Source organism: Zeus faber, assembly GCF_960531495.2.
Source record: "Zeus faber genome assembly, chromosome: 2".
Lineage (NCBI taxonomy): Eukaryota > Metazoa > Chordata > Actinopteri > Zeiformes > Zeidae > Zeus > Zeus faber.
The window spans coordinates 8,704,441-8,727,397 of record NC_137189.1 but is presented as its reverse complement, the minus strand read 5'-3'; the positions used below and the strand labels follow the sequence as shown (position 1 = coordinate 8,727,397).

At 43.3% G+C, this 22,957-nt stretch overlaps 2 protein-coding genes across 2 annotated transcripts in view; both read left to right on the top strand.

Annotated features, from left to right (window-relative positions):
* Positions 1–21,325, top strand: part of mgab (MAX dimerization protein MGA b) — a 44,122-nt gene extending 22,797 nt beyond the window's left edge. The window contains exons 13-22 of the mRNA XM_079996622.1: positions 5,092–5,300; positions 8,042–8,290; positions 9,486–9,708; positions 10,977–11,602; positions 12,250–12,323; positions 12,537–12,573; positions 17,849–18,019; positions 18,460–18,571; positions 19,000–19,551; positions 19,663–21,325. Coding sequence (XP_079852748.1) covers positions 5,092–5,300; positions 8,042–8,290; positions 9,486–9,708; positions 10,977–11,602; positions 12,250–12,323; positions 12,537–12,573; positions 17,849–18,019; positions 18,460–18,571; positions 19,000–19,551; positions 19,663–20,333 — 2,924 coding nt within the window. The 3' untranslated portion in view covers positions 20,334–21,325. The remainder of the gene's footprint in view (positions 1–5,091; positions 5,301–8,041; positions 8,291–9,485; positions 9,709–10,976; positions 11,603–12,249; positions 12,324–12,536; positions 12,574–17,848; positions 18,020–18,459; positions 18,572–18,999; positions 19,552–19,662) is intronic.
* A 1,019-nt stretch (positions 21,326–22,344) lies between these two features.
* LOC307227342 (mitogen-activated protein kinase-binding protein 1-like) overlaps positions 22,345–22,957 on the top strand; it is a gene marked incomplete at both ends in the record, with an annotated part of 31,581 nt that continues 30,968 nt past the window's right edge. Inside the window, one exon of the mRNA XM_079996621.1 lies at positions 22,345–22,449. Coding sequence (XP_079852747.1) covers positions 22,345–22,449 — 105 coding nt within the window. The remainder of the gene's footprint in view (positions 22,450–22,957) is intronic.

Here is a 22,957-nt window from a genome sequence, read left to right as displayed (position 1 = left end):
TCGTAAGCGGCCGTGTGAGCATTCAGAGCGCAGCGGATGGATTAACGACCCACGGCTTCTGGTTTGGAAATATCCGAACTTTCACCATGGGAACGATGCTGTCCGCTAACGTAGCCACAAAGCTCACCGCTATGTCCGTAACCACCGAGGTGGGGGCCACCAGACGGTAGTCATTCAGGCAGGCTGGAGAGGCGATCTTCGGGAAAGGAATGACGGTGGACCTCTTGAAGCAGGACGGGACCACTGATTCAGCCAGGGAGATGTTGAATATTGTAGTGTAGACACTCGTGGCTGGGGAGAAGCTGCTCTTATAGTTCGAAATAGTCCACAGCCCCTGCCACAAGCATCTGGAGTCCCGTTGCTCCATCTGTAGCTCCACAGTCTCTCTGTACATCCGTTTAGTGTCCTTCACCGCCCTCCACAGATTGTACGACGCCGCTTTGTAATTGTCCATATTTCCGGATACAAGACCGTCGTAAGCGGCCGTGTGAGCATTCAGAGCGCAGCGGATGGATTAACGACCCACGGCTTCTGGTTTGGAAATATCCGAACTTTCACCATGGGAACGATGCTGTCCGCTAACGTAGCCACAAAGCTCACCGCTATGTCCGTAAATTCGCTGACATCACTTAAACTTGATTGGAACATGTCCCAGTCGACGTGAGTCAGAGCGTCCTGAAGCGTAGCCTCGATTGGTCCGTCCACCGCTTCCCTCGTCACCACCAATTCTCGCGCGATCAGGCCTGTGAATGGGAACCAGCGAAATTGTGGCGTGATCTGATTTCCCGAAAGCAGGGAGCGAGACGGTCTTATATCCGTTCTTGTAAGGTGTGTAACAATGGTCCAAAGTTCTATCTCCCCTGGTGGCACACGTGATGTGTTGGTGGAAATTAGGCAGGACTTTTTTAAGGTTGGCCCTGTTAAAGTCCCCAGTTACCGCCACAGCCGCGTCGGGATGTTTATTTTGAAATCCGCACAACACATCATACAGGTCCGACAGTGCTGTGTTGGTGCCCGCTTGCGGTGGAAGATAAACGCTGTAATGATGACCTTGCTGAATTCCCGAGATAAAATGGATGGCATAAGATTGTCAGCTGTTTCAGGTTCGGCGAGCAGGAATGAGACTTAGTGTTGTTGGGGTCGCACCAGTGGTTGTTTACCATTAGGCAGACGCATCCACCTTTGGATTTCCCAGACTCCCACGATCTGTCACCGCGGAACACCGAGAAGGACTCGGCTGGACGAATGGCTTCATCCGGCACCAGTGGGTTCAGCCATGTCTCCGTCAGGCAGAGGACACAACAGTTTCTCGAGTCCCGTTGGAATTTTATCCTCGCTTGAAGTTCATCCATCTTGTTCTCCAGAGACTGAACGTTGGCAAGAAGGATGCTTGGCAGTAGTGGATGGTAAGGTTGCGTCCTCATTCTGACCCGAATGCTGCCTCGTTTACCATGGTGCATGGTGCCCATGGAACAGCGGCTCCATTGTTGTTGTTGTTGTTGTTGAGCGTGTTCGCGCGTAGAATTTCAGTCGGCCACTCTAGTTCAAAGGATATAAAGTCCCAAAGTTGTTCTTTTAGGGAAGTTTTTATATCCACGAGTGCATCGCTGCCGTAAGAGATAACTGCCGATGCTTTTTTGCCGCACATTATGATGAAAAAAAAGTGCTAAAATGTGCAAAGTCGACCACAATCACTCTGTAGGCAAGCATCAGAGACTTGAACTTGATGCGAGCGGCTACAAGTAACCAGTGGAGCTCGATAAGCAGCAGAGTAACGTGTACCCTCTATGCGTGGGTTGAGCACCAGTTGCACCGCCGCATTCTGTATCATCTGCAGTGGCTTCACCGCACAAGCCGGCAAGCAAGGTTAGTACCAGCAGTTGAGTGGCATATTGGGTCAGGTACGGCTTGACTTTTCGGATGTTGAATAGTGCGAAGCGCACGACCGAGAGACGGCGGCAACATGGTCCGAGAATGTCAGTTGGTCATCGATAATGACACCTAGATTCCTTGCAGCCTTGGTAGGAGCAAGAGATAAAGAGTCAATTTTGATATCAATGTTGTGATGAATGTGTGATAAACCTTGTTTGGCCGGGAAGACCAACAGTTCCGTTTTTGCCAGGTTTAGTTGAAGATGGCAATCCTTCATCCACGTGGATATGTCAGCGAGGCAATCCGAGATCCGCGTCGAGATGGGTCATCAGGCAGGAAAGACAGATAAAGTTGAGTATCATCTGCATAGCAGTGATATGAAAACTATGCGAGCGGATGATCAACAATATTTTGATTCATTGAATCTTCCTATTAATTTCACATAATATATTTCACAGATCCAACCCTCCCCTCTATTTATCCATATGGGAAGACTAAGACAAAGTACAAAAAATAATAATAAAACCCTCTTTAGTCGGTACAAAGATGGCACTGTTTGTCAGAGCACCTCATCTTTCTAGGTTTTTTACAGAAAAGCTCCAACGCATGCATATGGGATGCATATGGGAACACCCCTGGTGCTGTTCCATTTATCGATATTCACGGACATGCAGGTGTTCCCCTCACAGTCTGTTTCTCAGGTCAGTTTTTACCTGAAAAACAGATGGAAACAGACCCTTGGCTTTAAATTAACTATACAGAAATTAGATGCAAAATATATTTAGTGCTGAAAGAAAGATAACATTCACATACTCTGTTCATGGTTGAAAAATCTCTCGCAGTTTACACTGGAGACGGGGATGACCAGCCCTGCTGCAGCTTGAAAGCAGGGGTCTGGGTATATCTCTGCCTGTTCATCGTTTTCACTGGCTAGCAGCTGCACAATCTGTGCTTGCAATCTGTCCTTCAGAGATTAGCAACGGCAGGGCAAAAGGACATACAGTGTAATTGAAACATTAACAGATGTCAAAACAAGCAATTCTCACCGCTAAGACAGACGAGACAGACGTCATTTCAGTTTTCATATGAATTCAGGTAATTTACCAAACCTAAATGATCCTGATCGTACAGGCTGCTTGTAAGGGGTCAACTCCTGCAGAACTGTGGCTTCCTGTCCTGGGATGGATTGTTAGGGTGTTCAATATTGTGTGCTGGAACCTGCACTCAAGGTTGCTCTCCAAGCTGCAGATGTAAACTTTGAGAACCTGGAATCTATTATATATGTTTCAGTTCACGGAAAAAGATCTTACATTTTTAAAGGAGGAAGGGATGTATTTAGATCTCTGTTGAGATCTCTCTCCTCTCCTGCTCCTCTTCTCCTCATTGACAACGCTGAAGGCCCCAAGTCTTTCTGGGTCATGCAGGTCTTGGTGAAGGCGAGCAAGGAATGATATGGGGAGTGGGGTCTCACCTGCCTCCAGAAGTGTGACTGGAACCTAAATCTGGAAAATCATTCTTTAGCATCATTCTTTATCAAATGCATCCCTTTGTAATCTACTTATTACTTTATGTGGGGAAAGTTCACATCTGCTCTCTGAAACACCTATGACAGCATTGATTTATTGGGCAACATGTATGTGCTTGAAGGTAGAGGGTGGCCACAAAGCGGTGTGTGGCACAGAAGGTGTATTAGGCCTTTGGCCACTGGGCACGTCCTTGTGCTCCCCTCCTCTGCAAGAGCAGCCAGCACGGATAGAAGGCTCCTCTGGAGGTTTTGTGTGGCTATATGCTGATATTACTACCTTGTATCTGACATGCACCACAATAGTATTATGAAAACTGGTGAAAATGCACCTTAACTTTCAAGTCGCTCAGACCAAGAGTGGTGGTGGCGGATCTCACAGGGAAGGGAAGAAGTGTATGAGCGCTGATTAACGATGGAAGGAGACAGGTCCCGATCTAGACCTGATCTAAGGTCTCCTATAGCCTTCTTTCCTCCCGTGATGAGCAGACTGTGCTGCGACTCTGCTGCGCGCACCAGCAGACACTTTCACTTTTGTAGCGTCAGACTTAGTGTTGATAACACGCGTAGTATTTTACAAATTAAACTGTTTTACATTTGTTGAAAATTGGCGCTGTTACGCAAACATTAACTGAATGTTTTTATTTCGGTTTTATTTCTATTTAAAATGTAACACCGATAACCACGGCAACCCTACTGAGTAGCCTAGACCAAAGGCAAATTCATTATATTGGCCAAATGCTATTGACTGAAAGATTAGATTAGATTTCATGTCAATTTAACAGACGCATGTAATTATCGAGGCTTATGCATTTACTTATTGCCATTTCCCGCTAAATGTTAATGTTGTAGTTAAGCTAAGTTACCTGTAGTGCTGTTCATCTCTCTTCCTTATCCTCATGCCGTATTCTCTTAGATACCAAAGCAGCATAGTTCCCGCCTTCTTTCATAGAATTCGAAGCTACGACCAAAGTCAGAGAATAATTACACAATAAGGAGAAAAGGAGTTGCACAAGATTAGATTCAACTAATTGCATTCATTGGAGTCATTACACAGAGTACAAGTACTGAGGCAACGGAATGCATTTCTCTGCCGTATGCCGTCCTAGTCACTGAGGTATCTAGGAGCAGTAGGCTGCCATGTAATAGTGCCCGGGGAGCAGTACCTAGTCCGTGCTTATAAAATATCCAATATGTGCACGTCTTCTAATGTAATACCAGAGAATATTTCTCTGCAGAGCATGTGTGATTGTCAGTAGACCTTTCTCGCAATAGCAGAACAAACAGGTACAGGAGAGGTGGAACTAGTGGACAGGGAAGACTGTCCACTAGTTATTCCATCGAGGTTGGCGTCATTCTCCCCAATGGATAAAATAAATAAAAATTAAAAAAAAAAAAAAATGCTGGAATGGGTCGCCAAATATACTTTGGCGGCAGTTAATATACCTCGGTGGCCCGCCCAAGTAAAATGTATGTGTGGGAAACACTGGTATTTATTAATTCATCCCCAAAATACTTTTTGATTTTGCCTCTTTTTTTTCCAGTGAAGTCTTCACACATAAAAGTTGTTGCCTCAAAATAAAAAAAAGTTGATTCTTGCTGTCATGAACAAATAATCTAATAATCATATATTCCGACCCGTCCCTTACAGCAATACAGTGTTAACCTACTCCCCCCTCTCTCTCTCTCTCTTTCAGGACAGTCCGCTGCTCACAGGCCCAGCGTGCACATGGAGGTCCACTCGGACTGCCGCTGGGACCAGCATCGCAGGACGGTGCTGTCCGCCTTGTGCCAGCGCATGAACCATGACGGCCTGGTGTCATCGTTCAGCGTCGGACCCTACCACGTCTGCTGCCTCTCCAAAATTTTCTCCCACAAGGAGGGACACCCCATCGTCATTTATAAGGTAAGTGGCCGGAAGCAGCCAGGGCACCTCCTGGCGAGGGAGGAGCATAGGATATCTCTTACATAGAGGGGGAAACATTTGCAGGAGACAGCAACTTAAACAAACAACACAACATAAAACTGTAAAACTTGACCAAAAGGGCTCATCACCCAGCGAGACTTGGTTCCCTTCATTCCTACAAATGAGACATTCAGAAGAATCGGATCGTTTTGCGTTTTTATGGAAAAGGCTTGCGTAGCTGCGCGGTTGAAAAAACGAAAATAGAGAAATGGCTGATGTGGCCGGTGGAGCCGCAGCAGTGGATCCAAAAGGAAGTGGATTCGCCGCGTCGCTGCGCCTATTTCTACCGTGATACAGTAATACCACACATGTGCATATTGTACCGTAGATGACGGTTCGATAACATACAGTGGACCGTCGCATCACTAGTAGGTGTGTAATGATTCTCCAAATCCGCAAATCGATTTGACTTTCGATTTTAAGGTTCCGATTTCCATTTTAACATGTATTTATTTTCAGCACTGACAGCTATGCCATTGATAAGCCCCTTTCACATATAGTTCCCGGTACATTACTGGGATAACCTTTCCGGCACCGCTAGTGAGTTTCACTATTCACACATGCAGTTACATTCAGGAACATTTCCGTCTTGCACCTTTTCACACATGCCATGATAATGCCATAATAGATGGTGCAAGAGACAGTCCAGCAGAAGTCACCAGGTGTGGTCCCAGTCATCACTCCCCACGCAACAGACTGACCAGCTGCGCGGAAGTGCTGTTTGGAAATACTTTGCATTTGAGGCAAAACATTAACCTAACTCAGAGAATTGGAGTGACGTTTTTTTTCTCCTGACAGGAGTGCGCTGTGCGTGCATTCCCGTACTACTTGTATGAAACAATATTTTTAGACACAACTGAGTTAAGAGACTGTCCTGTTCCGTCACGTTACTAAAAACCCTCTGTGTCCCGAGCCGCGTCACGCATGTCTACCCGTTGCTTTCCGTTACTATGGGACTTAATTTAGCAAAAGCTGGGTGTTTTTGTGCAAGTTACTTTACTTTTAACAAATAAATCCTGCACTTCTGTAGCGGGGAGACTTTCGCCGTTTCACGACCAGACTTTAACAAGACACCACTTATTATTGTTTATTTTTTATCGTTAATAATTATTTATTTTCATTCATAATAAAAATTTTAACAAAGTTACCCTTTTTGGATTAACTGTGGACATTTATTTAGTTGATAGATTTAAAAAAAAAATGTTTATGTGCACTGCAGACAGAGTGCAGATCTGCAGACAATGTAGACAATAACATTAGTGATAAATGTTCATTTGAGTCGAGCAATTTTGTGTCATTTGTTGTTATTATTAAATTGTTGTATTTTATCAGATGCAAAAAAAACCTTACAAGAACAACATGATATCGGCATTATATATCGGCCATTGGCTGCCCCGCTCTCTAAATATCGGCATCAGCCATTGAAAAAGCCATATCGATTGACCTCTAATAATAACTTTGAGGAACATAGACTGTATTAGAAATTTCAGAGGCTCTCTGACAGTTTACCGTTTCTTGTAATAGCCCCCTAGCAGCAACATGTGGAACTGCAACTAGAGCTTGAATGCATGGGGAAATCAGCTCTGTGTAGCTTGAAGTATGGACGTTCCTAACGACTAATTTCCCTGTCGATTAAATGGAAGTTTACATTGAGACTAGTCGACTAGTCTAAAAGTCTGCTAAAATATTGCGTATATTATCTAAAAATATTGCATATATTATCTAAAAATATTGCGTATTTTATAAGAGCCATTTGAAACCGTTCATCACATTCTTCAATAACTAAATTGTACTTTAAATGGCCCTGCCCAGGCATACTTATAACCATCTTTCGGGTACTATTGTATGGGCTCAACCATCACATCCTGGACGTACCGGGCGGGGGCGGGCTGGCGGTGCACCCCAGCTGCGGGGGAAGGGATCCCAGACAGGGATCAGGGTAAGGCACATCAGGGAACCGAGTCCGTGGCCGCTGGCTCTATCGCGCCCCCGACCCCTTCTAAGCTGACCTAGAGGTGGACGGGGGCTCACGGCGCACCGCTGTGGAGGAGGCGCCTGATAAGGCGTCCCTAGCGAGGGAACGCAGTCACCGGGGAAAACAATGTTTTACAGGATGTCATCTGTCCCACTTTCCACCTCGCTGGGTGATCAGGCCAACAGGCCTGTGTGTGTGTTGTTTCTTATTTAGAGTAATGGAGGCATGTTTTTTTATGAAGCAACGTTGACATGACATTTCAGTGCAAATTATGTCACTATTTTATTTAAATGTGTACCTCAATAAAATAATATGTTTAACCAACTAGTGTTTCTGGTGCCTAGCAAGAGTAGCCATTGACTAGACGACTAATAGCACACAACCCTAGCTTGAAGCATCCGGACACCTTGGTTGGTTACAGTATGTCTTAAGAATGTGCTCTTAGAATGTGGACGGAGGTCAAATTTTTATGTTCCAGTGCTGATTGTCAGCAAATAGCTCTTCTTCATAAGGTGAATATGTATTACTACACTATCATAGAATTATAATATGATAGTGGCGTGAAAATTAATTAAAAAATGAAAAATAAAAATATTAACAAATCTTTGTTAAGAGTTAACAAAAAATATATATAAAATTTACCAATATGCAATAAACCTTAAAAATAGACAATAAAATAATTAAACTAAAAACCCCACATCCCTAGGTGCATATCAGCAAGCCCGTCAAAACCAGCAACGAGGAGGAAGAGGAAGAATCTGACTGCAGTAATAAAGAGGAACAGGACAGCAGCAGCTCTGAGGAGGACCAGGAGGACCGAAAGGTTGAGAAACGAGATGGCCTCCATGAGGTGGTGCGGGTTGGAGTGACACCCTTCCTGGGCGGAGTGGTGCCTGCTGGCCGACTACGAGCCAGGATCAAGCCCAGAGGGAGCAACGCCAAGGGGCTGATCCAGGTCTGTCTGGGGGGAGTCCTAGACGTAGACCTAGTCTTTCAAAATAAAAGCACAACATTGGAAAATCCCGGGCTCTTATTTTGAAATATTTATACAGATTTTTTTTTTCCCCTTTTTAAGAACTGGACCACAGCATACACGCTCTGGTCCACCAGAAATGGACCCCCGTGATCAATTTTTGGTCAGGACCAACCTTTCGAGAACCACTAATTTAATGTAGTAGAGTAAGAGAGTAGTCCATTCATTTTGCTGGGCGGTACAGACTTTGACCTTAAGTGAGAAGTGTTAAAACACAATTGGCACGTGCTTGTATATGTCAGCGAAGAAAACGGTTATTTATTTATTAATTATGATTCTCCAAATTTTTTATTTTATTTTCACCTTCATCACATTTTTGAATTTGGAGTAATTTCTGATACATGAATAAAGCTACATGTACACTGTATACTCTCAATTTTAGATCGGAATCAGATTTATATAATTTTGTTTTTCAGATTTTTTTTTTTTGTAGTTTTCTCCTTGGCGTTTTTCTGGCTGAAAGCGTCTGGCGCATAGCAACCGCCAAACCCGCAGATATGACTGAAGTGTCATTGGATTTGGGGCATTCCAGACATTTTGTGGTCTCAAATTTGATCCACATTGATCTATAGTATGAGCAGGAATTAGTTAAAAACCATTGCCAATCTACCTGAAGTAGTCGAATGTTGGAGGAGCGGAGTGGGCTGTGTTGGTGGAGCTGGCTTGGGTGGTGGAGCGGGGCGCTTAATGACATTATCATCCAAGTTGTTATATATGTGCAGGTTGTGGCTCTGGGGGGGCTTTCGCATGGGGCGGGGTGCGTGGTGCGTTGCGGTCTAGATTTGGTGTTAGTGTGTATTGGTAGCTTCGCACAAGGGTCGAGAATAGAGGGAGCTGATGCTGCATTCCATGGGAACTCGCAAAGCTAATTCGTGACTAACACGACAAACCTGGACCCCGTCTATTGCTGCCTGCAGCCATATTTTATTATTATTATTTATTTTCACCTCTGTATCAGATTTCTGTGTTGTGTAAAGTCTCATTTATGTTCTCCATTTTAGCCTATCTAGGAATTCTATTTGATTAAATATGCATTTGACGCATATTTTCCAGTGAGTATCTGCATGTGTATCGTTATTATATATTATTATTATTAACTATTCTTTGTCTTCTCCAGGTCAATAGTAAGTCCTATTCTGAGGCCCGGGTCATGCTGGGCACCATGGGCTCTCTGCATCCGGCCAATCGGCTCGCAGCATTCGTCATGGGCCGGCTGCGTCGAGCAGCTGTGTTCCCCGAAAAAAGAATGCCCTGCGCGGCTGCTGCTAGTACGGGGTCTGTTTCCTCTGCAGGGATCCCAGGAAAGATGTCTGCTGTCCTCAACACTGAGACGGGACAAGGTAGAATCCTCCCTCTGTTTCCGGGTCTGTCTGGGGTTTTAATCCGTTGCTTCTGGGAAGAATGACTAAACTGTCGCTGATACTATAAAATCTGGAAGATGTGGCTTAACATGAATGTTGTCTTTGAAAAGTTGATCCTACGTTTCTCAGAATAACGCAGAACTTGAGTGTGAAAACCTTACTCAAGTAGAGGATAAGTCCCTCTCAGACCAGATGCAGGGATGATACATAATGACAGACTACACCAAAACCCAAATTCTCAGAGCCCAAACCAATTGTCATAATAAATGCAGTCATGATTGAAGTAGATGCCAAGTGCCATGGGGCTACAGCTGCTTAAAAATCTATACAATCTGTGCAATATTGCTGGTCCACAATCTGCCCATCGCTGGTCATCGTCTGACCAGCGATGGGCACTTGGTACCATGTCCCCGGGCGCGTAGATGAATGCTGCCCACTGCTCCTGTCTGCCCCCCCCGGAGGAAGGACAAACCAGGATGGGTTGAATGCAGAGGCCTCATTTCACTGGCCACCACCCCAAAAAGTGTGTGTGTGTGTGTGTGTGTGTGTGTGTGTGTGTGTGTGTGTGTGTGTGTGTGTGTGTGTGTGTGTGTGTGTGTGTGTGTGTGTGTGTGTGTGTGTGTGTGTGTGTGTGTGTGACAAATAAAGATTCTTCTTCTTCTTCAATACAAGCACCCAAAAGTCTTGAGAACGAACCACTGTCTTAGAAGATGTTGGGAGCTTTCTATGGATTATGTAGAAATTATACTATATTAGCTATTTAACTACATTTTCTATCAAACAAATAAAGATATTGTGGTGTTAGAGCAGCTCTCCTCAAAAGCAATAGGCAATAATAATTCAGTTACAAAATGAAAATAGGGAAATGTTGTAATATACGATAAACCAAAAAATTACGCCAAGAACTATGAATTTGGATTGCATGTTAAATAAACAAAAAAAAAAAGAGTTATCCATGAAAATAAACCTTGAAATAAACAAGAAACAATTGGAAATGTACAAAAAAATAATTATCTTAAAAAAAGTAACAAACCATGAAATAACTCTAGAAATTGACAGGGAAAAAAAAAGAAAAAAGATAGAATATAATAACGTACAATAACCCTAAAAGACATAACCATAAACCTCACATGGTGATAAAAAATGGGACATCAATCACATCACATATCAGTCTTAGAAATTGTCTTCCCCAAGGTTGAGAATGTCTCCATGAGAACTGCCTAAATGAGGAGTTTTTATTTCCTCAGGTGAAGTCGCCGTTCTGACGGACACCCACTTGCCCTCCAACTCCTCCTCCTCCCAGCATCCCTCCATCCAGCCGCTGGTGACCTTCGTTGCCGGCCAGCACGGCGCCCTCACGCCCCAGTCCCACAGCACCTCGTCCTCCTCGTCCGTCTGTCTCACCGTGTCCCCCACGCTGAAGACGCCGGCCTTCCTGGGACAGAGTGGGACCTACTCGTTCAGGATCTGCCCCCCGGCCGCCAGCCAGCAGGGGGCGCCGTCGCATCCCGGCAGAGTCATGCTGCCCGGAGGCTTCACCCTCATCCAGCTCCCCAGGCACGGAGCCGACGGAGAGTTTGGACGAGGTACAGGACTCGAAAACGCCCGAAAATCGGACGTGCCGGTCAAAACCGAAGTGTCTGCTGCTAGAACTGACACCACGGGAGCTACTGCGCACCTTGCGCCGGACAGATCGTCAAATTCCGGATCCCGCTCCAAGCCGACGTGTGACAAGAAGATGGTGACGGACGGCAGGGACACTCCCCATATAGAGGACTGGACCAGGCCCCTGAAGAGGGAGCTGGACGAGGAGTCGGAGGAAGATTCTTCTGATTCCTCAGACTACGGTGGAGAGGATGACCCAGATTTGAGCGTAAGATATTCAAATTCTGATTTTATCTCCCACAGCCATCTTAAGATAACAACATAACCACAAAAAGTGTGTGTGTGTGTGTGTGTGTGTGTGTGTGTGTGTGTGTGTGTGTGTGTGTGTGTGTGTGTGTGTGTGTGTGTGTGTGTGTGTGTGTGTGTGTGTGTGTGTGTGTGTGTGTGTGTGTAGTATCATAATAAACATACACTTTATGAAAAAGAGACTTTATTTATTGACATTGAACATAAAATTTCAGGTAGACTGTTAATTTTTCTGAACCCCAACTGATTTTTAATTGATTCATTGCTTGATGATTTATTGTGGCATGTTTAACAGTGCTTTAAAAGTTCTCCTGAAATTTTGGATGGATATGATTATTATTATTGATGACAAAAAGATCGTGAAAGAAAGATGGTCAAACCATTGCAATTCCTACTAGATCTATTGCAAGCATCGCGCTTCCTTCTTGTATCCTCATTTTGAGATTTCTATCTGGTTTACATACATCTTCCAGTGGAGATCATTAAGCCTCACTATCCTAAAACACTAGTGCGTTGTTAAAGATAAGACAAGATAGCATAGTGCTTTATTAACATTGTGTTTATTGTAAGAAAATCTGACTTATCCACTGTGGGTGCTGTTATTTCCAGGATGAGTTGGTGGATGTGGAGACCATAGAAGAACCACAGCGAAATATTGACGTGAAGTGGGCCAACAGTGGCAGGTGTGTGTGTGTGTGTGTGTGTGTGTGTGTGTGTGTGTGTGTGTGTGTGTGTGTGTGTGTGTGTGTGTGTGTGTGTGTGTGTGTGTGTGTGTGTGTGTGTGTGTGTGTGTGTGTGTGTGTGTGTGTGTTCAAGTCGAATGTTGTTGACATTTGGATTATTTATCTTAGCTCAAAGTTTTATTTTTCTCTCTCTACTTCCAACATGGATTCCAGTGAGGATTCTGGATCCTCGACAGAGTCCAGAGCTCAGGTAGGACCTTCATCCACCTGACATGGCTTTTTGTTCAAGGCTCTATTTTAAGGCTCTGGAGCTTATCCACAACAGTGACATGAATTTAAGAATCGCTGCAAACTCTGTCTGAAAGCCTGATCAAGTAGAGGTGGACATGAACCTTTTCTGTGTGACCGACTGGCTCATGGATCATGACTATGTGGTCATTTAAGAATATATTTTGATGGCAAAATAAAAGTTTCACTTGACTTTATGCATGAAATGTTGACTTTCAGTACATTTGTCAGTAGTCAAACCGCAGCAAAGCCCTCAAATGGAAACTTGAGTACTACAAGTCACAAAGTTGGATTCTTGTTTTCCCTTTTTCTCCCTTTTCTCCACACCAAACGTGTCTAATACAGATCTCACATTCACCTCTGTAGGCTAGGAGGAAATAGTTTTTGGTTCATTGTTTTGTACAGGCTTGGCGGGCCGGCAGACCAAAAATAAATAAATTATTAAAATTTTAACCCCAAAAATAACAGCACAGCCCCTTCCCCCAAATAAATAATAATACAGCCTTTTTTCATTGGAATTTACAATCCATGTAAACACGTGTATAAACTTGGGATGTGCAACAGTAAAATGTTTATTTTTATTTTTTGTAATGTCCTATTAGAAACGTTTTTAAAACTACTGTTTTCCAAAATAGCCTATTCAAGATGTTGAAATAAAATAAAAAAAAACTGACAGTACTGTTTTCCAAATGGGAGAGGCAGCGATGTGTGCCGCAGGAGTTTTACTTTCTCACTTTACATGCTTGAAAATAGCAACTTGGCGTAAGATTCGGAGGGTCTCACAAAACCCTGCGGCACATTAAAGTGATGAAATATCCCATGAATTGGAATGAACCATCCCAGGCGCACCTCCACCCGGTCTGTCTGCATATATTTACTCATTTTTATATTAATATTTGCATTTACTTATATATTTATTTCATAAGGCATATTTATTTTTATTTTTGTGATGATGGTAATGGGCAACGTCCCGTGATCGCTGTATTCCCAAACAGTCACCTTAAATGACTGTGCTCACCCTTCTTGTGGGCACTGTGCACATGATTTCTCCACCGGGAACAGGGTACCGGGCCACAAAACATGATTGCTTTTAATAGCAGTCTATCCTTAAAGTGAACCTATTATGCTTTTCCTTTTTTTCTGTCATCTATATAATATTATAATGTGGGATGTTCATATTAGACATGGTCATTGGTCAAATAATGAGGTAAACTAATGACAAAATGTACAAACACTCAGGCGTCCGACCGCTCTGAATGCTACGTTTTCAAAGGTTTTTTTCTACTCTCAGAACAAGCTGACATCAGCTTGTCATGGATTTCTTTATATGTGACCTACCGCAACAAAAGCCGACATCTCGCACATTTCTAAAATCGCCAGGAGCAGCCAAATAAGTTGGGGAAAAAACCTTTCTTGAAGGAAAATTCGATTTTTCCAGATTCGTGTTTTTTATCTCAATGTATTTTCAAAACCGAGTTTGCTTTATAAATAGTCGAAAAATGTTAAACCATGGAGTTAAATATTACCGTTACATAACATCGGGAAACACAGTTCACTTACCGAGATGCTGAACAGAACTGAACAACGCTGATCGATGGTTTCCTTTAAAGCGAGCGTCCAGGTGAAGATCATTCCTCCATATTCCCAGTGATGTGAAGTCACAATGTGAAACCGTTTTGATAGAATTCAACCTTTAAATCTTACGTGTTTTATACACACACAGGGACAACGTTGTGGAGGGGGCGTGTCACTGACGTCACCGTCATTTCCGTAAACAAGACGAGGCTCCGGTTTCAATTGTCTGTGAAAACTCCGGTTGATTAGGAGAAGCGGGTGGAGGAAGATCTAAATCATATCGCGGACCTTAATCTGACAAGTGCGATAGATCCAAGTCAGTTTAAGCAGCGGGCACTGGACTTCATTTTCCACGATGATAGTCAGTTATCCAACAGTGACGCATCTACGAACTAATCTGATATTACTCCGGACTTGGAGAACATTTTATACAGCAGATTTCACCCCTAATGTGACGCTGACATGGAATATTTTCAAGAACCACTGGAAAATAAATTCCACTTTTATAAAACATGTATATTCTTACTGTTAAAAGCTTTTTTCAAAACAAAAATACGTTCAACGTTCCCTCAAAACACAAGAACAAAGCAGTGATCGGCCCATTCAGCAGTCTGTTACGTAGCCATGTGGCTTTGGCTACCCCATTTGCATTCAGGGAGCTGGCCGAATGAACCTGGTGTGGGGGAAAACTTTGGAGGTGATTATCTCAGAAACACGGTTTGCTACACCTTTGTCATTAACAAGTCATAGCTTTAAAAATATTTGCTTTATTTGCACAAGTGACACCTTGTGGAAGCTCTGTTCTCCACTTTCAAATGATGTGGAAAAAAAAAAAATCGAAAACCACCAAATGACCCTGAAGTATGTGGTGGGTCGCATATGGTGTGTTTTTTTATTATAGATGTATTTATTTTTTATTTTCCGACATTAACATGATACAAAAAAATCTGTGTGCGAGAGTCCCGGTGCCTCCTGGTGTGGTGTCCCTGTCTCCCACAAGCTTGGAGCACGGCAATGAAAGTCTGAACAACTTTTAAATGAGGCCTTGTAGATCTAATATGAGTGAAGATTCAGCAACTGGGTTTCTTATTTCGTGCCTCAAATTAGTTCAGAAACAGATTTTAGTGTACTGACATGGTGAAATTAGTGAAAGTTTACAGAGTAAATAAAACAGAGCCCAGAGTGAAGCTCAATCCCCATTGGCTCACAGAACCCGGAACCTATGCTCAAACCCCATTGGCTCAGAACTAGGGGCTTGGTTGCTTATTCACAATTAAAGCTACACACACTGAAACAGCCTGTTTTGGAACAGTCCGGGTTTAGATGCATGTTAAAATGCTCGAATACATAATCTGAGTGGTCTTTTCAGCAAAAAACTTCAAAAACATGATTTGGGGACCTCAGAGACATTAACATGTGTAAAAAGGAGCATAATAGGCTCCCTTTGCATTTAAGAATTTGCAAAATAAAGACAAATCTTCACTTTTGGTTGATGAAAACAGACCTCAGTAAAAGGCTGCAAAGAGAGCACTTGGGGAATGCATGAAGATTTCAATAAATGTGGCAATATTTCCATATCCTGACGCCATGGTGAAATTTAGCTAAGCTAAGTAAGATAAAGTGCAGCAATGAATCATGCACACTGTGTTCATGATGTGCTAATGTTTTGCAGAGGTCATTGATAACACAGCTTATGCAATGGATGCAGCTTATTATAAGTCATCCTCTCCTCATGATCACTTTGTTTCAATTCCTGAATATACCGAGCCAACAAAAATTTGAACGCAAATGTAAATTGCAGATCACCTGCTGCGCCATCTGACTGAAGCCGACCTCGCTAAATTTCGCCCCTTTACCTGCGCGATGCGACGCACGTTAAACGTGCACGTTAAAAACAGGAGTATCCGTGTATCATTCAATAATTTCATATCCCATTTAGAATCCAAATCAGAAGTTAATAACTTTGTTTCGCATTTGAGACCATGAAGTATTTTAAGTGTGGGGACCACAGTGGAGAACCCCCACGCTCCCCACCCGGCTCTGAGGCCACTCTGGCACCGCCCCAAGCTGGTCTCCGAACCAGAGGACCGGTGCACACACCGTGTACCGGTCGTTCAGCAATCCAGCATACTGTAGAAATACGAACGATTCCATTCTTTTGAACGGCTCTTTTGTAGGAACATAAGGAACTGAGTCAAACTGGGTGATTATTTTTATTTATTTTTATTTAAAAAAAAAATTTGTCATCAAGTTTTACAGTTTTATGTCATTGTTTGTTTAAATTGCTGTCTCTACTGTTTTATTCGCAATCACACTGGAACCAGTTTTCCGGCGTGTTCATGATGTTGAACGTGGCACACCGGGGGGGGGGGGTTGGAATGGCATTTCCCTTGGCAATGGGAAAGGCAGACATCTATTTTAGTGGGTAAACCTGCTAATTGTGGTTTGAATACCGTATTATTGGTGGAATGAAATTGTCCAAAATAAACACTAGTCTTCAATAAAAATATGCTTTGTAAAGAATTTTTTTTTTTTTTTTTTACAAAAATAAATCTCACAGAGGAATTGGAGGAAAAAAAAATCTGACGACAAAATGCTGAACAGTGTTTAACATTGCAAAGTGAACAAGAAGTAACAAGTTAAATTAATGTTTCACTTAAATACAATTACAATATAAAAAAATATTCACCAAACTATCGATGTATGTAGCCCTCATTTGTCAGCTAGACCATAATTTTTCTCCTCCGAGTTGCTCATTTTGGACGCTGCCGCTCTGTCTTCGCAAGTGCACTCTACCCAGGAGGGTGTGGGGAGCGGGGCTTCTTTCTATATCGACAAATGTAACTAGCTAGAGGTGAAAGTTCAGCTTTAGATCATCCAGATTGATTGGCTTTTCGTTGCCTCTTGCCTAACACTTGTATCAATAAACAATTATTTTATGCGCTATAACCGGTATATACTGATCAGCCCCAATTCGATATAACCACTGACAGGTGAAGTGAATAACATTGCTCATCTCGTTCCAATGGCACCTGTCAATGGGATATATATTCGGCAGCAAGTGAACAGTCAGTTCACATTAGGGTTCGATCCGATGGAGCATCTGTGGCATGTGCTAGAACAACAAGCCAGATCCATAGGGGCCCCTCCTACTGCGAACGTCTTGGTGCCAGGTACCACAGGACACCTTCAGAGGTCTTGTGGAGTCCATGCCTGGACAGTTCAGAGTTGTTTTGTCGGCATGAGGGGGACCTACACAATATCAGTGGTTATTAGTGGTGGTTTTAATGTTGTGGCTGTATGTATCAAATCTCTATTTTTGATTGATCTCAAAAAAGCATTAGCGTGGACAAAGACCAATGTTATTGATTAGTCCATTTGTTCCCAACCACCAGGCCACTGAACATATGGCAATACTAATGTAACTAGAAATGTCTTTCCCCTTTTGTGCACCGGCTACGAGTTGCATTCCTAAATTTTGCACAATTTATTCTTTTTCGGTATTCAATAAGTCCATTTCTGGGTTCTCCTGCACTATATTACTATCGCCTCTGTGGCAATAATGTATTTTCCACTTCTAAAATGAATGGAGCACCATCTGATTGAAGACAATCCTTGTGACTGAGTGCTCACGGTTTGTGTCACCCCTCTCTTTTCTCCAGTCCTTGCTCATTAAAGTAGAGGAGGAAGAGGATTCTGGGCAGGGACAGAGACGCAAGAAGCACAAAGTGTTGGAGAGGATCCGCCGCTCCGAGCAGCGCCACCTCTTCAACAGACTGCAGAGCGTCCTGGACAGCGACCCCCGATCCCCCAAACTGCGGGTCCTCTCACAGGTCAGTCGGCTTGTTGCCCAATACCCTTTATGGACGCTGTACGGTTTATTTTTGGGTTTATTTTTATTTTTTATTCCTAATTTTAGGTCCATTTTAATGTTTAGGTTTGTTTTCAAATCTTTATTTTTTTTGTTTTTCATATCAATTTTAGGTTATTTTGAATGTTGTTTATTTTTTATTTATTATACTTTAAGGTTTATTTTTAGGTTTCTTATTTTATAGTTTATTTTAGTAGTTGATTTTTATATTTATTGCATATTGCCAATTTTCTGTCTGTCGCTTTCTATGTAATGCGCGTGTTTAATGTTTCCTCCACTAGAGGGTGGTGTGGAAATTCCTTTGAGTTGCATATCGTCGCTATTACAGACCCGCGTCACCTTGACCGCGCACTTTTCTCACCGTTTTCTCTGATGTTGTCGTCTTATTGTTGTTGTTTCCAGGCGGTCAGTGAGATCAGGATTCTAGAGGCGACGTCTAGATGTCTGCAAAAGAAAAAGAAGGTGCTGTCGAAGATGCAGTCTGTCTATGTCAAGGACATTTCCCGATTATCTGGTATGTATGTTTTGTGTCGCAGTTAGTGAATTCAAGAAAATCCTATTTAAATGTATCCTTTTGTACCTTAGCTTAAAAGGGATATTACTAATAGAAACTAATGGGGCAACAAAAAAGATTTAAAACACATGTTTTTGTGTTAATAAATCTGTTTAAAAAAAGAAAAAGTGAATGGCCACTGCACTTTGTGGTGGAATTCTGCCATTTCGGTCCAAGAGAAAATTAGAATTATGCTAATTGACCAGAGATGAGTGACTTTTGCATACAATATTGACATGAAAAATTTAGTTTATAGTATTATTGGGGGGATTGGGGTCCAAGCATTTTGGACCAGTTATGTAAAGTGAGGAAGTGAACTTGTTAGGATTGACAAGTGACACAACAATCAAATAAACAATCTTAAAATTGCTTGATTGTCATCTCCACAGGAAGGCCAGAGGTTCAGATCAGGAACAAGCTGATGGATATCTACGAAAAGAAGAAACGTATGGCCGCCCAGAAAAACAAACGATTGGGTCTGCCTTTCAACCCGACACCGCAGCCCCGGCTAACACCCAAGCCCCGGTGCCGCTTTCAGCTCCAAACCTCCATCATCCAAAGCAAAGTCCGAGCTACGCCCCCGCCAAAGTCTCTTCCCAAACCCCAGTCTCTTCCCAGACCACAACCTCCTCCCAAACCCCAGCCTCAAACCCTGCTTCCCAACACTCCGGCCCCAGGCGAGGTCATCAGGGAGAATCCAGACAGTGTCCAAGTCACCGAACTTCATTCTCGGCTTAAGAACGTCTCCGAACTGACTGCGGCAAAGTCCGACCTCGACTCCCTCCAGTCCTGGATCAAGGAGCAGCTTCTCACGCCGTCGGCTCCACCGCAGGCCGATCCCCCATCCCAGGCTGCTTCCACCGCCAACTCGACTTCAATGACCCTTCCCCTGATCCGCTCCAAGACCGGAAGACTCATTCTCCCTTCGTCTCTGAAACCAGGTGAGGCTGTTCTCGGGAGTTATTCCGTGGTCAATTTCTCAATTCTTCTTTGAGTTCCCTCTCATTTACAAATCTTTTTTGTTTGTTTGTTTGTTTGTTTCCCCGTCACAGTGGGGCAAGGTTTCTACACGATTACAATCGTGGATGGAGAGAAGGTGGGTAAGGACCGGGAGGATTCCAAAGACAAAGAGAGACTTTCTCCCGAATCTCCTGAACAGCCCCTAAACATGAGCTCAGAGGACGGAAAGAATCCACAAATCAGAGTGGCGGCCAAGACGGAGACGACCACCAGTTTGAACTTCACCTTGAGTCCCCTTTACTTCTCCCAAAGGATGAACCAGAACCAGGCCCAAGGCAATGGGGAGTCCGGCCCTCCTGAAGCCGCCCGGCACGGTGGGGGCAAGCCCTGCAAGGGCTCCCTAGTTTCCCGGGGCAATCAAAATAAACAAGGATATACCAAGAAGATCCTCTCCAGGAACCGAGAAGATAAAGATGGCAATATTGACGGGACTCTGGCGCCCGGCAGGAAGCGCAGAGGGAGGCCCAAGAGGAAGCATCCGGAAGACGGGGGTCCCGGCAGCCCCAACCCGCCGGCTGCAGCTGACCTGGGTCCCGGGGCTTCTTCGCGGAGAAGTCGGGTCAAAGCTGCTCCAAGCCCAGTTGGACAGTTTGGGGTCAGTGGCGTCATGAAGCCCGTGACCCGCGGGGCTTTGGGGAAGAACTTCCCCAGCGCCAAGAGGAAGTCCTGGATAGACCTAGAAAAGGAACTGGAACTGGAATAGACCTTTGGTGGGTTTTGAGTTATTTGTTTGTTTGTTTTTTTTTGTTGGGTTCTGTCACTATGCAAGTAAACCCCAATGCTGCCCCCAACACCTCCATCTCTCCAGCCGTCTAAGCCTCGTGGAACTGACTCTTATTAACCCTTGGAATCCCAGGAGACAAACCACTACCTAATGTGCCTCCTCATAAACCCAAAGGATGTTTTGGTTTGGTTTGCCCCCCCCATACAGTGTATCGGTAATTCATTGATTTGTGACTGTTTGAAATGAAATTTAAAGTCATTGTCTTAGCCTCATATTGGGGCGATAATCACTGTCATTGTGAGTTTTCTTCTTTTTTTTTGTTTCGTTCCTTCCAAATCCCATTTGAATAAACATATGGTAATTGTTTTCCTTTTTCATTGCATAAATACAAATTCTGAGATTTGCTCACCATGGGATCTTCATAATGCCGTTTGTAATTAAAATGTAGGGGCAGGAAATGTGTTAAGTGTTAGTAAGGGAGGGAACCGTAACTGATATTTCACAAAAGGCATGACAATTTGAGGTAAAAAACAAAAGAAGAAAAATCAATGTTTTTGAGACTGTTGGAGCCATGCTTTACACCTCTTTCTGTTCCATCGTAACAGGATCTTCTTGTGTGATGCCTGCCTTTTTGGTTTTCTCTTATCAAATCAATGATTTAGTAGCACTTTATGCTTATTCCTCTATAGCTGTCAGCCTTTTGTTTGTAGCCGCATAAAGTCTTTCCCATGAGATGACTATTATGAGCCTATTGTTTAAATGGAATATGATATAAGTGCTTTACTGATAATATAATAACCATTTGTTGAGACTAGATTTTTTGCAGGAAAACAAATGAACACTGTTTCCCATGTATGTATGAAAAACATTTGTAAATAATGCATTTCCTTTTAAATTGTATGTTTTGTTTTTTTTTCTTTTTGAAGAAAATACTTTTTTGTCGGACTGACGCGAGTGGCGAAATAATGTGGCCTTGGAAATAAATAAAATGACGCTCAATCTGGGGCCTATACATTGAGTGAACTTCTTAAATGGTTAGATACAAAAGGTTTTTGTGATTGTTGGGTGGGTGTAAACGACTAAAGTTATAAATTGTGAATGTTTTTATCAAATTCGGTGCATTCTTGCTGGGAATAACGGACCCCGCCAGCAACAATGGTAACTGCATATACGTAGAGGTGTGGATCCTACATAATGCAAACACATTGAATGGCTGTTCATTATAAAGTGTCGACTAAATACATGGGTGACAAATATCAAATGTGATTTATTTCAATTGGATAATCTAACGGATTACCACTTTAATAACCAATTTCCGAAAAATGAAGCGGCGACCCTCTAAAGCTATTGTTTTACAGACACGGTACAATATCAAACTTAAAATATTTTCTAAACAGCCATTCCCGTCCCTAAAAAGTGGTGATCAAATTTATTTTCGCTTGTAGGTCTTTTTCTTTGTCGTTTTAAACTAAAATCTTAAAAGAGCCACTGACGAATATGAGAAGCGTCGGTAGCTCCGCTTTTCTCCACCAGGGGGAGCAGCTCAACGACGTCAACCTGCCGTTCCGTCCGCGGCGGCGGCGGCTTGTTTGAGGCTCCTCGTTCACCTCCTACGTCACGCCCCGTGGCGTCCTCTGGCCTCCCCATAGAATGAGGTGAGGTCACGCAGAATGTGACGACGTCGACTTGTGGTGGCCACGTGTCACGACGCACTTGTGTATCAGATCTCACAATAACGCAAACATGATCTCGTCAGGGGGTCGGAGATAAGAGCGGCTTCATGGGGGGGATGGGCGCACAAGCCGCAGGTATTAAGGTGTGTGTGTGTGTGTGTGTGTGTGTGTGAGAGTACTTAAAGCTGGATTTCCCCTGGCAGGGGGGCGGTGGGTGTGGTTGTGTGCTTGGGACTTGCAGCGTGGGCTCTCACACTCCTTCAGCGTCTCCGCAGGGTGCGGGCCCCCACCAGGTCGCCGCCGCCGCCACCACCACCATGACGGGAGACGCCTCCTCCACAATCAAGTGCCGCCTCAGGAATCTGCTGCGGTCTCCGTCCCACGGACACAGGAGGCACCGGAAGGAGAGTCTGGACACCAGAGTGAGTCACCTGGAGATGGATTAATGTTCCTATTTAAAATAGTCATGTAAAAAAAAAAAAGAAAGGATAGATGCTTTGTTCGTCTCCTGGAGGAAAATGACAGCTCACATCAAAATAGGCGGTGATAATTATCATAATCATGATAATAATAATAAAATGATAGTCATAATAACAAAGGTAATGATAATTATTATGATACTGATAATAATAATAATAATTGAAAAAAGAAAATGGCAATACACAATAAACCTCCAAGTAACTAACTACATGATGGACAAATGTGGGAATATACAATAAACCAAACAATTAACAGTAAAAAGACAAAAATATGGCGATAAACAATAAGCCCAACGATAACTATTAAAGGGGACCCATTATGCTCCATTTCGACAAGTCTACATGTTTTTGAAGTTTTTGTTTTTTTTTCTGAAAATGCCACTCAGATTATGCCTTCTAACCGTTCGAACATGCCTCTAAACCCCTCTGAAATCAGCGGAAAGAGACGTCG